Below are 14,851 nucleotides of genomic sequence, written 5' to 3' on the forward strand. Positions count from 1 at the left end.
CACATTATACATTTGAATTAATGTATTCCAAACTATCTTTCATGGTAATATAAGAATCATTTAAATTTTTTAATATTTAGTTTAGTAAAATTTCATATACTACCTAGAATACTAGAATTAGAATTATAAAATCTTCATTATCTAGAGAACGGAGAATACAAATGTTCTAAACTCTTTGACCATCATCTTATGTCAGTGCTCGATGAAACTACACTAAAACCATATTTTCATATTTTTGAAATTTTTTCAAAATCTGTGGGTTAACCCCTTCAAAAATATTGAGTTTTTCGTTAATGCTCTATATACTGAAGTTTATACTCTTCACTTTAGTTTAAAATTTTCAAACCACATTCTACATTTGAATTAATGTATTCAAAACTATCTTAATGGTATATAGGAACATTCCTATTTTAAATATTTAGTTACTAAAATTCATATACTGCCTAGATCATAGAATTAGCATATAAAATCTTCATTATCTAGAGAAACGGAGAATACAGAGGTTCTAAACTCTTTGACCATCATCTTATGTCAGTGCTATATGAAGCTATACATTAATACCAGATTTTAATATTTTTGATTTTTTTTTCAAAATCCGTGGGTTAACCTCTTTTAAAATAATGAGTTTTCGGTAAATCCTCTATTTACTGAAGTTTATACTCTTCACTTTTGTTTAAAAATTTCAAACCACATTCTACATTTGAATTAATGTATTCCAAACTATCTTTCATGGTATATAAAAATCATTCAAAATTTTTAATATTTAGTTTAGTAAAATTTTGTATACTGCCTAGAATACTAGAATTAGCATTATAAAATCTTCATTATCTAGAGAAACAGAGAATACAAAGGTTCTAAACTCTTTGATCATCATCTTATGTCAGTGCTCGATGAATCTATACACTAAAACCAGATTTTCATATTTTTGATTTTTTTTCAAAATCCGTGGGTTTAACCCCTTCAAAAATATTGAGTTTTCGTTAAATGCTCTATATACTGAAGTTTATACTCTTCACTTTAGTTTAAAAATTTCAAACCACATTCTACATTTGAATTAATGTATTCAAAACTATCTTTAATGGTATATTGGAATCATTCTATTTTTTTAATATTTAGTTTACTTAAATTCATATACTACCGAATTAGCATTATAAAATCTTTATTATCTAGAGAAACGGACACAACAAAGGTTCTAAACTCTTTGACCAGCATCTTATGTCGGTGCTCGATAAAAATATACACTAAAACCAGATTTTCATATTTTGAACTTTTTTCAAAATCCGTGGGTTAACCCCTTCAAAAGTATTGTGTTTTCGTTAAATGCTCTATATACTAAAGTTTATACTCTTCACTTTAGTTTAAATTTTTCAAACCACATACTACTTTTTAATTAATGTATTCTAAACTATATTTCATGATATATAAGAATCATACTAATTTTTAATATTTAGTTTACTAAAATTTCATATACTGTCTAGAATAGTGGAATTAGCATTATAAAATCTTCATTATCTAGAGAAACGGAGACAACAAAGGTTCTAAACTCTTTGACCATCATCTTATGTCAGTGCTCGATGAAACTTAACAATAAAAAAAGATTTTCATATTTTTGAATTTTTTCAAAATCCGTGGGTTAACGCTTTTTGAAATAATGAGTTTTTGGTAAATCCTCTATATAATGAAGTTTATATTCTTCACTTTTGTTTAAAAATTTCAAACCACATTCTACATTTGAATTAATGTATTCCAAACTATCTTTCATGGTATATAAGAATCATTCAAATTTTTTAATATTTAGTTTAGTAAAATTTCATATACTGCCTAGATCAATGGAATTAGCATTATAAAATCTTCATTATCTAGGGAAACGGAGAATACAAAGGTTCTTAACTCTTTGACCATCATCTTATGTCAGTGCTCGATGAAATAATACATTAAAACAAGATTTTCTACAATTAGTTACCATAAACTATTCTTTATAATATTACATGTATTATATGGTAACTTGTATTAATGAGTTTAAGAATTTTCTTTTATTTTTAAATCCGAATAAAATAAATAATTAATAAAAATTATCAACCAATCAAATTATAATAATTTTTTGAAACTTCACTTATAAACGACAAATAAGCAAAAATTACTTAGTGGGAGTTAGATTTATATAGAATTTTGTGATTTTAAAAGTTGTGAGATTTGTTAAGATTGGAAAGAGTTGGATAGAATTTGTATATTATGAAAATCTATGAAAATAAATTAGTATAATATTTTACGAATCTAAAGGATATAACTAGTTTTCTCAAAATATTCTCTAATGAGATAAATTGTTAAGAATACAACCCCCAATAACCCTAACTTTGATAAATTTATGAAATCATCGAAATTCAAACTTTTTGAATAACAAGAGATTTTGTATGGATTTATAAAATCCTCAAACCAATAACACTTGATTTTAATAAGAATGTGAGAATTTATAAACCAATAACACTAGATTATAAGAATTCTAACAATCATTCTAAATCTAACTCCCACTAAAACCTTCTTAAGTGACTTCTCAAAGTTAATATACAGGAACAGGAGGATGTTATCTTTTTGTTTAGGTGTTGTTTTGAGCTCCTTTGGGCCATCAATCATTAACTCCTTGTACTAAGCCTTTGGGGCGAAGATCAATAGAATAGTGTTGACGAGAAAAAGAAATTCTAGCTTTACTTAATTGAAAGTCCAAGCCCACGATATTGGACCACAGCATTTTCAGCCCATATAGCAACCCGATGCCAAAAACCTAATTGGTTTTTCAAAGTTGCGACACATGTCAATTAAAACTTAAGATTAAGATTATGACATGTGTTAATCTATCTCATAATTAAAAATCTTATTATAAATATTATTAATAGTAATTTTCCATTTTAAAAATTCTAAACAAAAGATTTAAGATTGTGACATGTGTTAATCTATCTCATAATTAAAAATCTTATTATAAATATTATTAATAGTAAATTTCCATTTCTAAAATTCTAAACAAAAGATAATTGTAAGAGATTATTTGATAGTAATTTTCCTTCTAATATTTTTACATGTGTTTAAATATAGAATGATTAATATATATATATAATGTACTTATATAATAAAAACGAATTTTGAATAATGTACGTAAATATTTTTTAATAGTTAAAAATTATTTAATATTATTTTTTCAGAATGTTTCCTTCTTTAAGATTGTGACATGTGTTAATCTATCTCATAATTAAAACATTATTATAAATATTATTAATAGTAATTTTCCACTTTTAAAATTCTAAACAAAAGATAATATTGTACAAACTGATTTTAGTTTAAAACACATGTCAAATTATTAATTAACGTGATTTTGACACATGATAATTATATATTTTAAATTTTGATATTTGTTAAAACATCTCATAATTAATATATATATATATATATATATACAATAATTTTTAAAATTCTAAACAAAAGATATTGTAAAAGATTATTTGATAATAATCTTTTTCTAATATTTTTACATGTGTTTAAATATATAATGATTAAAATATATATGTACTTATATAATAAATACGAATTTCGAATAATCTAATTGTAAAAATTATTTAATAGTTAAAATTCATTTAATATTAATTGTTACAGAATTGTTCCTTTTTCAGAATTCTAAACCATTTTTAAAAAAAAATCTTATAATAATAATACTTTTCTAAAATATAAACCAAAAGATAAATGTTAAAAATATATAATCGTAATTATCCTTTTTAAAAATATTAAACAAAAAAAATTGTAAAAAATATTGATTAATGTTAATTTCCTTTATTGAAATCATGAAGAAAAGATAACCGTAAAGAAATAGAAAAACTGTCAAAAAATATTTGATAGTAATTATATTTTTTGAAAAAATCTTAGACCAATGAAATTTTGTTTTTCAAAATTACTAATTAATATTAATTGATCGCGACACATGACAATTAAAAGTTTAAGATTGTGACATGTGTTTTAAACTAAAATCAGTTTGTCCAATATTTAACGCTAATTTTCCTTTTCTAAAATCATAAAGAAAAAAAATAAATGTAAAAGATATTTAACCATAGTTATCGTTTTAAAAAATTTTAAACCAAAAAATTGTTAATGTTAATTTTCCTTTATTCAAATCATGAAGAAAAGATAACTTTAAAGAAATGAAAAACTCTCAAGAAATATTTGATAGTAGTTATCCTTTTCAAAAAATCTTAGACCAAAAATATAAAAGAATATATAATGTTAATTTTCTTTTATTCAATTTCTAATTAAAAGATCATAACCCAAAAAGAATTACAATTATTCACATCTATATATAGAGAATTAAACTCCCTCGTATTTGATCACCAAGTATAATTATTGATTCAAGAAAAATACAAGGTATGGTGCTGTATCCTTATTGTCGCATATTCTTTTCTTCTTACAAACTCATGTTGATTTATTTTGTCATTATTGTTATGCTACATACGTAAATTATTGCCACAATAATGATTAGGCGTTTGTACAGTAATAGTTATCACTCTATAAAAATATTTGGTTATTAATGCAAATGTTGTTTCTTAAAATAATAATTATTATCTTAAAAACTTCATATATAGTTTTATATATGTAAAATATTAAACCTAAACCCTCAATATTACCCAATCTCTCAATTCTAAATCCTAAGTTTAGATTAGTTAACCTTATGTTAATTTTAGTATAATAAATATTTTTTCCTTTTTAAAAGTGAAAATATAATAGTGGTTAGTGTAAACATGAAAAATAATAATATGAATGTAGTATTTTTAACAACTTTTTATTTACTTTAGAAACTAGAAACCTTACATTATGATAATGTATTCACTGCTCCATAAAATATCTTATATCAATAACATGAATATTTGATAGTTTTAGTTTTATATTAATAACATGTATAAGAAAAAATGTTCAAAAGAGATGAAAATTACGAAATAAAAGAAGATAGAGAAAAAGATAATTTAGTAAATAACATTTCTTTAACAAATTTAGGATAAAAAATGTGTATTAAAAATAGAGTAAATAGAAAAATAATATTTTTAATTAAAAATATAATTTATTATTAAATAAACTATTTTAAAAATATTTTTCTAAATATTTTAAAAATAGAATTTATCTTAAAGTTACTACTAATATTTTAAAATTTAAATATAATATTTAATAATTTTGAAATATTTTCTTAGAAATTAATTTATAGTTTGTAGTATATATATTTTTAATCATAAAATATTCTAACAAATTTTGAAATATTTAAAATAAAATGTCATCAAATATTATTTTGCAATTATATTTTGTTTAAAATTTTAAAAATAGAAATTACTATTAAATAAAATTATGATAAACTATTAACAGAAATCATTTTTGTTATCTTAGTATATATTATTTATTAATGAGATAGTTTAACTCATATCACATTTTTAAATATATAATTATCATGTGTCACAATCATGTTACTTATTAATTTTGAAAAACTAGACTCAATATAGTATTTTATGATAAGATTTCATTAAAATTTTAGAAAAAGAAAATTAATATTAAATAAATTATTTTTCAAATCTGTTTTTTCTGGAAAATTTCTTCAAGTTACTATTAAATAAATTTAAAATTGTTTTTTAACATTAAATAATTTTTAAAATTAGTTGTTTCGAACTTAATTTATTTTATTTTCATGGTACATATTTTTAATTATTACATATTTAAAACACATGTCACAATATTAGAAAACAAATTGTTATCAAATAATCTTTTGCAATTATATTTTGGTTAGGGTTTCAAAAATGGAAAATTACTATTAAATAATATTAATAATTACTTTAGAAAAAAAAAATTGGTTATTATATTATTATATATTCTTTTATCTATGAGATATATTAGAACAAGTTACATTTTAAATATATAATTGCCATCATATTAATTATCAACTTTGAAGAACCAAGCAACTAAAAAAAATTATTAAACAAAATTAGATTATAAAATTCAACAATATAATAAATTATTTAATAAAAATCATGAATAAAAACTATCTATTAAATAAATAAATAAAATTCATTTATGTATCATGATTATAAAATAAAAATTTTAACTTGAACTTATGTAAAATTTTTAATTATAAAATAAATCTCACACAACATATGCAAATCAATCATAAAATTATATTAAAATTATTATTACTTTATGTTCTTTATTAAATTAAAACATCAAAAATTCCGTTGCAACGCAACGGGATTATATCTAGTGACAATAATAAACACGACGGTCTGCTAAAATGTGGGCTGGTTGTGTTATTGGGCCGACATAAAAGTAAACCAACTCTATTCGTCCTACAGAACCGGGTCTTAATCAATCGAACCGATATAAATCGATTTTATGCGACGAGAACCAAACATCTTAGCCGCAGTTTTGGCTCCTCCAGGCGAAGAAGAAGACACAGTCTCTTTGATGGATTTCATCTGTTGTTTCCGACCGCATCACTCTTGTCGGGGAATTTCAGTTTCGTCTGCTTCCAGCTTAAGTAGCCTTCCCGCCGCCAATCGTTTCCTCCCGACAACGAGTGTCCGAATTAGAATTCCAACGACGCCGTTTCTTCAGTATCCGAAATTTTCAATAGAGACTCACGCAAAGAAGAAGAAAAACACTTCAAAAACGACTATCTTCGAACCTAAACCGAACAAAGAAGAAGACGAATCACTCTTTGAAGAAAACGAAGAAGAAGATGAGCAAGTCCTTCTCGAAGATGTTCTAGACGGTGCTTGTTAATAATAATAATAATCTAGGATTCCATTTTTTATACTCTTAAAGATTCTCTTTTGGTTCTGCAGAGCTACTAACTGATGAAGAAGAAGACGACTTCTACCTCGAAGAAGAAGAGGAGGAGGAAGAACTCTATGTAAAGTCCCAAAGATACAAACTTTTTTTTTGTTTTGCATCTCTCAATCTTGTAGATTTGATCATCTGAAAGGCTGGAGATGGAGGTGGTGGAGGAGGCATCAAGCTCGCCGGAACCACATGGGACAAAGAAGCATTGTCCTTAGCCGAGAAAGCCTGCGAGTCTTTTAACGGTGAGCTAGGCATTTACGCGTTCAAGACTCTGCCAAACTCAACCATACAAGTGAGAATCGAACGGCTCAGTAACAAGTCCGGTTCTCCGACGATGGAAGACATCGAAGCGTATTCAACCACTTACAGAGCTAAACTGTCCGAAGCTGAACTCGCCAAGACCGTACCAGACAATATCTCCTTAGAGGTTTAGTTTGGTTTAGTTGTTATTTTATATGAGATTTTAATGTTTTTTGGTTTAAAATATAAAATTATTTTGATGAATTATTAAAATTAGATATACATAACAAAAATAATTTTCAATTTATACTAAATATTATCTTAATTTAAAATATTTAAATTGATTTAGATCGATTTAAACTGCTTTAAAATAGTTTAAACTGATTTAAGTCGTATAAATTGGATTTTTAAAATTTCTTGACCGATTTTTATAGAACCATGGTTACAGCCTTTGGTTCTTGTAACATTGTGGTTCAAAGACTCAACAAAAAGCTTGAACCTTTTGTGCAATGCAACAGGTGTCATCTCCTGGTGTTGAAAGAGTAGTAAGAGTTCCTCAGGATCTTGACCGGTACAAGGACAGGTCAATGTATGTGAGGTACGTTAACGAGGAAGCTGAGAGGGACGGTGATGGTATCTTCAGGCTTGTTTCTTTTGACGTGGAAGCCAAAAGCTGCGTTTGGGGGGTTGCTGATATTAGAGTGAACCGTGAGAAGGCAGGCAAAGGGAGACCTTTGAGCAAGAAGCAAAGAGAATGGCGTCTTGAAACTTCTTTTGAGTCACTACGTTTAGTTCGTTTGCATTCTGAATGTTGAAACACATAACATTATTTTTATTGAATGAAAACTATTACAAAACGATATGGTAATAGATTTAGAGACACTTTAAAAAAAAACAAAAGCAATAAGAGATGATAGTCTACTAAACACACACAAAGTAGACATTTATTGGTAGTTAAGCACCCATGGTGATGATGCAACGGATGCTCTCTCCTTTCAACATGTAATCAAAGGCCTTGTTGATCTCAGAGAATGGGACTGTGTGAGTGATGAACTTCTCAAGCTCCAGCTCTTTGTTCATGTACTTCTCGACGACCCCGGGAATGTCGGTTTTGGGTTTGTAGTTGCCAAAGAAAGTACCCTTGAGTGTCCTCTCGTTCAGCAGGTTCATCGGATGGGTCTTGAAGGCGTCGTCTTTGCTCGGCACACCAACCAGCACCGCAACACCCCAACCCTGAAAACAAAACATCGCATTGTCATAAAGGTTCAGACACAAGTTATGAATGGGTTTGGTCTGAAATACAGAAAGCATTATTATTATTTATTACATCGTGAACACATTCAAATGCTTGAATCATGGCTTGGACGCTTCCAGTGCACTCCACACTCCTGTCCACACCACCGTCTGTCATCTCAGCGATGACTTGCTGAACCGGTTTGTCATGTTCTCTAGGGTTCACAAACTCAGTCACACCAAACTTCTTAGCTGCAAATAAAACACAACAAAATGTTATGTAACAAAACGTTATGCAACAAAACACAATAAGACTTTTTAAACTAACCTTCCTCGAATCTCTTGGGGTTAAGATCAACACCAATGATCCTACCAGCACCAGCCATCCTAGCACCTTCCGCAGCGGCTAAACCAACAGCACCGAGCCCGAAAACCGCAACGCTCTGACCTTTCTTCGGTTTCGCCACGTTCAAAGTAGCTCCCATCCCGGTGGACAAACCGCAGCTGACGATGCAGACTTTGTCGAGAGGAGCTTCGGGGTTGATCTTGGCGACCTGACCGGAGTGAACCACGGTGTACTCGCTGAACGTGGAGGTTCCTAGGAAATGGTGTATCGGTTTGCCGTTGATGGAGAATCTCGACTCGCCGTCGTGTATCATCCCTCCTCTCTCGGTGTTGATCCTGAGAAGGTCGCACATGTTTGACTCCTCCGAGTGGCAGTGACGGCAGTCTCCGCATTCTCCGGTGAAGATGGGGAGAACGTGGTCTCCTGGTTGAAGATCACTCACTCCTTCTCCAACACTCTCCACAACGCTACACAACAAGATTAAAAAAAAAACTCAATCTCTAAACCCTAAAAACAGATCAGTACCAAAGTCACAACTATTGTGAGAACTTTTTTTTTTGTTCTGAATTTATTTAACATTAAGAAAAAAAACAGACCAAACTGAAACTAGTTGAGAGATTCTTTTGATTACCCTCCAGCTTCATGTCCGAAGATACGAGGAAACAAAGGCGTTTGTCCCTTAGCTTCCCAGAAGTAAACATCGGTGTGACAGAGGGAAGTGAAGAGAATCTTGATACGGACTTCGTGTTTCTGCGGTGGAGCAACCTCTACTTCCTCCATCACCAGTGGCTTTCCAGCTTCCCATGCCACAGCAGCTACAGCCACCAACCATTGAAACGACATCGTTATAACACATAAGAAACACTTAATTATGATCAGAACCGTCTTATTATAAAAAAAAAAAGATAAGGATGTAAATGATGAAACCTTTGCATCGAATGACTTGTCCGGTCGTAGACATGATAAACAGTGATGAACTTATAGATCTTTCTTTGGTTTTTGTTTGTGTTTGATTGTGTGAGAGAAGAGAAAAAGCTGAGAATGTGTACTTATAGTGAAGAGGAGGTACCATTACCATTGAATAGTTTTGGGTTTCGCCTTTACTAGGGGCGTTTTTGTTTTTTTGCCTTTGGTTTTGACTAATAAGTTCTTCCACTTGGCGTTTACGGCATTCGTCCACGTGGCATTTGTTTCTTTATTAATTACAAATTTAGCAATAAATTAAAGATAAAGATTCTGTTAACTCCTCTGTAAAGCAGTGGTTTTTTTCTAAAACCAGCAAGTCGATTTAGTCGACGACACCCATCGAAATGCTTTAATATTATTCTTGGCCACCAAGATGCAATTGTTTATAAAAATTATTTGGTAATTAATGGTGCCGATCATTTGGCTCTTAATTACATTCTTGGCCGTTACTCTCAAGTATGTATCAAGTCAACAACGATAAGATTTGAGATTTGAGATTTGAGAGTCAGTTTGATATTGGTCTCTGTGACAAGAATTCATGATGATTCATAGACGAATCATGCTTTCACTATACATCATTAAATCATTCATCTATCACATAAATCAAACGTGGAAATAATATTCACGATTAGTTCCTAACCTAAACCAAACGTGGAAATAATATTCACAATTAAAAATGATTGAAATATGTATAATTAATAATTGTATCAACTATTTTTGTATAAATATATATAAATAATAAAAACATAAATGCATTTTAATTATTTTATTATGAGTAAATTAAAGATGTCAAATTGACAAACATTTTATTATTTTTATCACTTGATCAGTAGATATATATACATGTGGCATAAATGTATAAGACATATGCACAAAAAATTATCGTATAGATCAGTCAACAGTGGGTTTGAACAGACAAATTTGATACGAGATAATCTTGCTTCCTAGTATGTACTTCTTACAACATTTTTAACTTCAGGAAAAAAAAATTCTAACTTAAAAACAAATAAAAGTATATATCTCACTGAATACATATCATGATATAGCCTACATATTAGAATAGCCGAATTTAGACCTAGCCATTGTTGAAAAGTCTAGATGAGATCCATAATTATTGGTCCTTAATTCTATTAAACTCTTTTACCCTGAATAAGCTAATACTACAGACCAAAGTGTTACTTCCCCGCATTATAACACAGACACAATCTAAAGGGATCCTTATAATCACGAGACCGAGAGATGGCGAATGAAATACCTACCAAAGGGATCCTCAAGACCGAAGCTCTGAAACATGTTTGTTTTCTTTTTATAAATTTCTTTCAAGATATTTTTCATGAACCAAAATATAAAGTTTTGTCTATCTGCAATGTTTGGTTCTTCTCTGTCTTAATAAGAAAACGATTTATTTGGTTTGTGTTTGATTCTCAAAGTACATCTTGGAAACGTCAGCGTATCCAAGAGAGCATGGGCTGCTTAAGGAACTTCGTAAAGCCACAGTCCAGAAATATGGCAATTTGTAAGTCTTGATCTTAATCAAATATATAGGGGATTCTATAACCAGTTCATTAAATTAAGAAATATTCTTATTTTAGAGAAATTTTCTTGGTTAATGAAAACTCAGAAGCGAGATGGAAGTTCCGGTTGCTGAGGGCCTTCTTCTATCGATGCTTATAAAGATCGCCAAAAGAACACACTCGAGCTCGGTGTTTTCATCGGTTACTCTCTTCTCTCCACGGCACTTGCTTTGCCTTAAGATGGCCGCGTAAATATTTCTTCTTCTTGCTATAATCATATTGTTGCCTTGTTGGCATCATACGTACTTTTGCATGTGCACACTAGAACAATAAAAACCTTTATATTATTATTAATTGTTTTGAAGAAGACCTTTATTAAAGTTTTAATGAAAATACTGAATAAAATTTTAAATATTTAGGTAATTCTTCTGACAGATCAACTACACATTAGATGGAAAAAATTTGCAAAGGGTCGACAAGTAGTTTGAGATTGACTAACGTTCCTGGAGGTTGAAAAAAATATATATTTTGGATGCAGATTACTGCAATAGATATTGACAAAGAAGCCTACGAAGTGGGACTAGAGTTTATAGGCAGGTGTTGATCACAAGATCAATTTCATCCACTCCGATGGTATTAAGGCCTTAGACCAATTGGTGAAAGACGTAAGTGGAGTTGTTTCAAATTATTTAATTACTATTACTAACTAATCAAAGCTTAGATATATACTATTGTCATGATCATATTCCACATTTGAGAAAAGCAGAAAAAGGAGTTTGATTTCGCATTTGCGGATGCTGACAAGTCGAACTACGTCAACTTCCATGAGAGGCTTCTGAAATTGGTGAAGGTTGGAGGAATCATTGCGTTTGACAACACCTTGTGGTTTGGTTTCGTGGCTGAGGACGAACGGGGAGTTCCTGAGCATATGAGAGAATATAGAAAGGCTCTTATAGAGTTCAATAAGAAACTGGCTTTGGATACACGAGTTGAGGTCTCTCAGATTTCTATTGGAGATGGTTTCACGCTCTGTAGACGCCTTGTATGAAACATGTTAAAGACCAAGAGCTTGGGAGTTTGGAATAAAACTGTTAGATCCTCCTTCAATAGTTTTCTTTTGGTGTTACGAAGTTTGATTGTTGTGTTTAATAAGATGTTTTAACTTTTAAGGACTTCACTAGCGCTTGACCCCGCACGGGTGTTTATTTTAATAAAAATAAATATATATAATTTTTCTTAGCACAAAAATGTAACGGATACATAGACACACATTCATATGGATGTATATAAATTTTATGATAGAATGGGGAATTTTTAATTTTTTGTAATTCTTTGGTTGCTCATATTATGTTTGAGTACTTAACCAATAAAATAATATCTAATATAACATATTCGTCAATTAGTGATTTCTAATTTTATTTCCATTTTGACATAATTATTTATAACTTAAAGCACCAATTAGTATGTTTATGTTGTATATTAAAAAATCTATATTTCCAAAATAAAATATGTCAAATAAAATTCACTTATGTTTTAATAAAACAGATAGATGTGTCTTAAATTTTTTTATGTGTCAAATATATTTTCTTCTATGTTTAATTTTGAGAAAAATATCAAATAAAAAGAGCTATATATATATATATATTTGTTTTTGTGTATATATGTGTGTGTGTGAATAATATTAATCATCAAATTATTTAACATATATTTAAGAAATAATTTTATATGTTTCAATAAAACATTTATAATTTATATTTGTATGTGGAATGAAATAACAATACACAAGTATATAATATTCAAAGTTTGTATGTTATATTTTAATAAATTTATTTAATTTTATAGTAAAATTTAATTAGAGAATATTCTGGTTAGAGAATAATGGTAAGTTTGGTTAGAGCATAATCTAACAAAATAATTTATTTATATTTAATAAACTAATATTATTAAATTGGTGTCATAAATTTTAATCATTAATGTAAATGAATTATTATTTTTAAAAATATTTCAGTTTTAATAATATATTTGAATTGGAAATAAATAAGAATCCTAAATAAATGGTAGGCTTAAGTGCTTTCCTTAAATCTATAGGCTGGTGCACAAATATAGAAAGTAATTTGTACACTGACTCAAAATATTATTCCATAAATTTAGAGTTTTTGTTACTGTTTTCATTGAAATATAAAATATAACTGATTTTAGTCAAAGTTTCAAAAAAAAATTGAGTTTTTTTGCGGTTAAATAGTAGGATAATAGATTATCTGATTCAGAAATATTTAAGAGTCTGATTTGAATGAACCTATGTTAACAGTAACAAAAATATAACATGGGTTTTTGATTCATAAAAAAGCACATGAACATGTTCAGCAAAAAATAAAAAATAAAGCACATGAACACCAGTTTATGATTTTGACGCAAGAGTGATACGAATGACGTGTAGCTTATGAATTAGAAAAATTGTAAGTACTTTGAATAATAAAATTATTAAATCATTTTTTTCTTTTGGCAGAGGTTAGAGCATCTATTGATGGTGAGGATGAAACGAAAACAAACTTTGGGTGAGTAATTTTATGGGTAATTAAAAATGTTTTATATGTCATTCATTACTTTCCTCTTATGCTTACTGATTTTACGGTTTAATGATTTGATGTAATCCAAGTTTTTATTTCGGATTCGTTTTGGGAAATCAGTTACTAATATAAGAAAAGACAGTAATTAATATTACAGTTAATTAATATTTCAATGGCATAAAGTTGTAAATATTGTGCAATTCTAAGAGATAATTACTATTTGTACTTCAGTTTTAATAGATTAGACTAGATTTTGATCCGCACGCCCGTGCGGGTGTATATTTTTACGAAATATGTTGTTTTTCATGTCAATATTAGAGTTAGACAAAAATCTGAATCTAAAAAATGGAATCGATCCCGATCCAAAAAAAAACACAAAACCCAAACCAAAATTGATTAGATATAAAAAATTTAATATTTTGAGAACTGAAACCGTATCCGATCCGAACCAAAGTATTTCATATACTTGAATGTATTCGAAATAGATTTATATACTTATATATATTATTTTAGACTTAATGTATATTAAAACATCCAGAATATATATGGTACTTATAAGTTGGTTTAAATAATTAAAAAATATATAAATAGTTAAATATAAATATCTAAAATAGTTAAAGTATACTCAAATCACCACAAATACTTAACATAATTATTGATTCTCTATCCAAATATTTAAATCAAACCAATTTTATGTTAACTTCGGTATTCTTATATATGTTATTCAAATTTATATGTAATATATTATTTTATTTATATATTTTGAGAAATTTAAAGTATATAATGAATTTAAATGGGTTATCCGAACTTGAACAAACCCGCAAAGATCCGAATCGTATCCAAACCAAAATTTAGAAATATCTGAATGTAATTTAAATCTTTGATCCCGAAAACCTCAAACCCAAACAGATCTAAACCAAACCCGAATGGGTACCCGTACGCCCACTCCTAATTCACAATCTATTTTTTTCATTTAAAATACATCAAACATATAATTATTAGTATTTTATACATACTATCATATAAATAATCACATATATTATATTTTCAATAATCACATATATTGAAAACATTTTTTAATAATAATTATTGGAAAATATTTTAGTAAAAATAAGTTTTTAATATATGTATAT

At 28.2% G+C, this 14,851-nt stretch overlaps 3 protein-coding genes across 3 annotated transcripts; 2 read left to right on the forward strand and 1 right to left on the reverse strand.

Moving 5' to 3' along the window:
* Nucleotides 1–6,387: 6,387 nt before the first annotated feature.
* LOC108827319 (uncharacterized) lies at nucleotides 6,388–7,952 on the forward strand. Its single transcript, XM_018600692.2, has 4 exons — nucleotides 6,388–6,781; nucleotides 6,855–6,922; nucleotides 6,995–7,279; nucleotides 7,611–7,952. The coding sequence occupies exons 1-4, from the start codon at nucleotides 6,403–6,405 to the stop codon at nucleotides 7,905–7,907; spliced, it is 1,029 nt and encodes a 342-aa protein (XP_018456194.2). The 5' UTR covers nucleotides 6,388–6,402; the 3' UTR covers nucleotides 7,908–7,952.
* Nucleotides 7,902–9,753, reverse strand: LOC108827318 (alcohol dehydrogenase class-P). The gene is made up of 5 exons (XM_018600691.2): nucleotides 9,599–9,753; nucleotides 9,303–9,486; nucleotides 8,654–9,138; nucleotides 8,420–8,577; nucleotides 7,902–8,325 (listed from the first exon to the last, which is right to left on the reverse strand). Exons 1-5 carry the CDS (start codon nucleotides 9,747–9,749, stop codon nucleotides 8,047–8,049), a joined length of 1,257 nt encoding a protein of 418 aa, XP_018456193.2. The 5' UTR covers nucleotides 9,750–9,753; the 3' UTR covers nucleotides 7,902–8,046.
* A 1,123-nt stretch (nucleotides 9,754–10,876) lies between these two features.
* Nucleotides 10,877–12,199, forward strand: LOC130499786 (putative caffeoyl-CoA O-methyltransferase At1g67980). The gene is made up of 5 exons (XM_056994182.1): nucleotides 10,877–10,930; nucleotides 11,068–11,153; nucleotides 11,259–11,352; nucleotides 11,745–11,816; nucleotides 11,918–12,199. The coding sequence occupies exons 1-5, from the start codon at nucleotides 10,877–10,879 to the stop codon at nucleotides 12,197–12,199; spliced, it is 588 nt and encodes a 195-aa protein (XP_056850162.1).
* The last annotated feature ends 2,652 nt before the right edge of the window (nucleotides 12,200–14,851 follow it).

This window comes from Raphanus sativus, chromosome 9 (genome assembly GCF_000801105.2).
Source record: "Raphanus sativus cultivar WK10039 chromosome 9, ASM80110v3, whole genome shotgun sequence".
In the NCBI taxonomy this organism is placed as follows: domain Eukaryota; kingdom Viridiplantae; phylum Streptophyta; class Magnoliopsida; order Brassicales; family Brassicaceae; genus Raphanus; species Raphanus sativus.

Excerpts from the sequence above, each read along its gene's own strand:
- LOC108827319 (XM_018600692.2), top strand. The coding sequence starts at position 6,403 with ATGCGACGAGAACCAAACATCTTAGCCGCAGTTTTGGCTCCTCCAGGC. Across the intron at positions 6,782-6,854 it reads TCTCGAAGATGTTCTAGACG|AGCTACTAACTGATGAAGAA; the intron begins GTGCTTGTTAAT and ends TTGGTTCTGCAG. Across the intron at positions 7,280-7,610 it reads CAGACAATATCTCCTTAGAG|GTGTCATCTCCTGGTGTTGA; the intron begins GTTTAGTTTGGT and ends GCAATGCAACAG.
- LOC108827318 (XM_018600691.2), bottom strand. The coding sequence starts at position 9,749 with ATGGTAATGGTACCTCCTCTTCACTATAAGTACACATTCTCAGCTTTT. Across the intron at positions 8,578-8,653 it reads CCCCAAGAGATTCGAGGAAG|CTAAGAAGTTTGGTGTGACT; the intron begins GTTAGTTTAAAA and ends TTTTATTTGCAG. Across the intron at positions 8,326-8,419 it reads CATTTGAATGTGTTCACGAT|GGTTGGGGTGTTGCGGTGCT; the intron begins GTAATAAATAAT and ends TTTTGTTTTCAG.
- LOC130499786 (XM_056994182.1), top strand. The coding sequence starts at position 10,877 with ATGGCGAATGAAATACCTACCAAAGGGATCCTCAAGACCGAAGCTCTG. Across the intron at positions 10,931-11,067 it reads AGACCGAAGCTCTGAAACAT|TACATCTTGGAAACGTCAGC; the intron begins GTTTGTTTTCTT and ends TGATTCTCAAAG. Across the intron at positions 11,353-11,744 it reads CGAGCTCGGTGTTTTCATCG|GCAGGTGTTGATCACAAGAT; the intron begins GTTACTCTCTTC and ends TAGAGTTTATAG.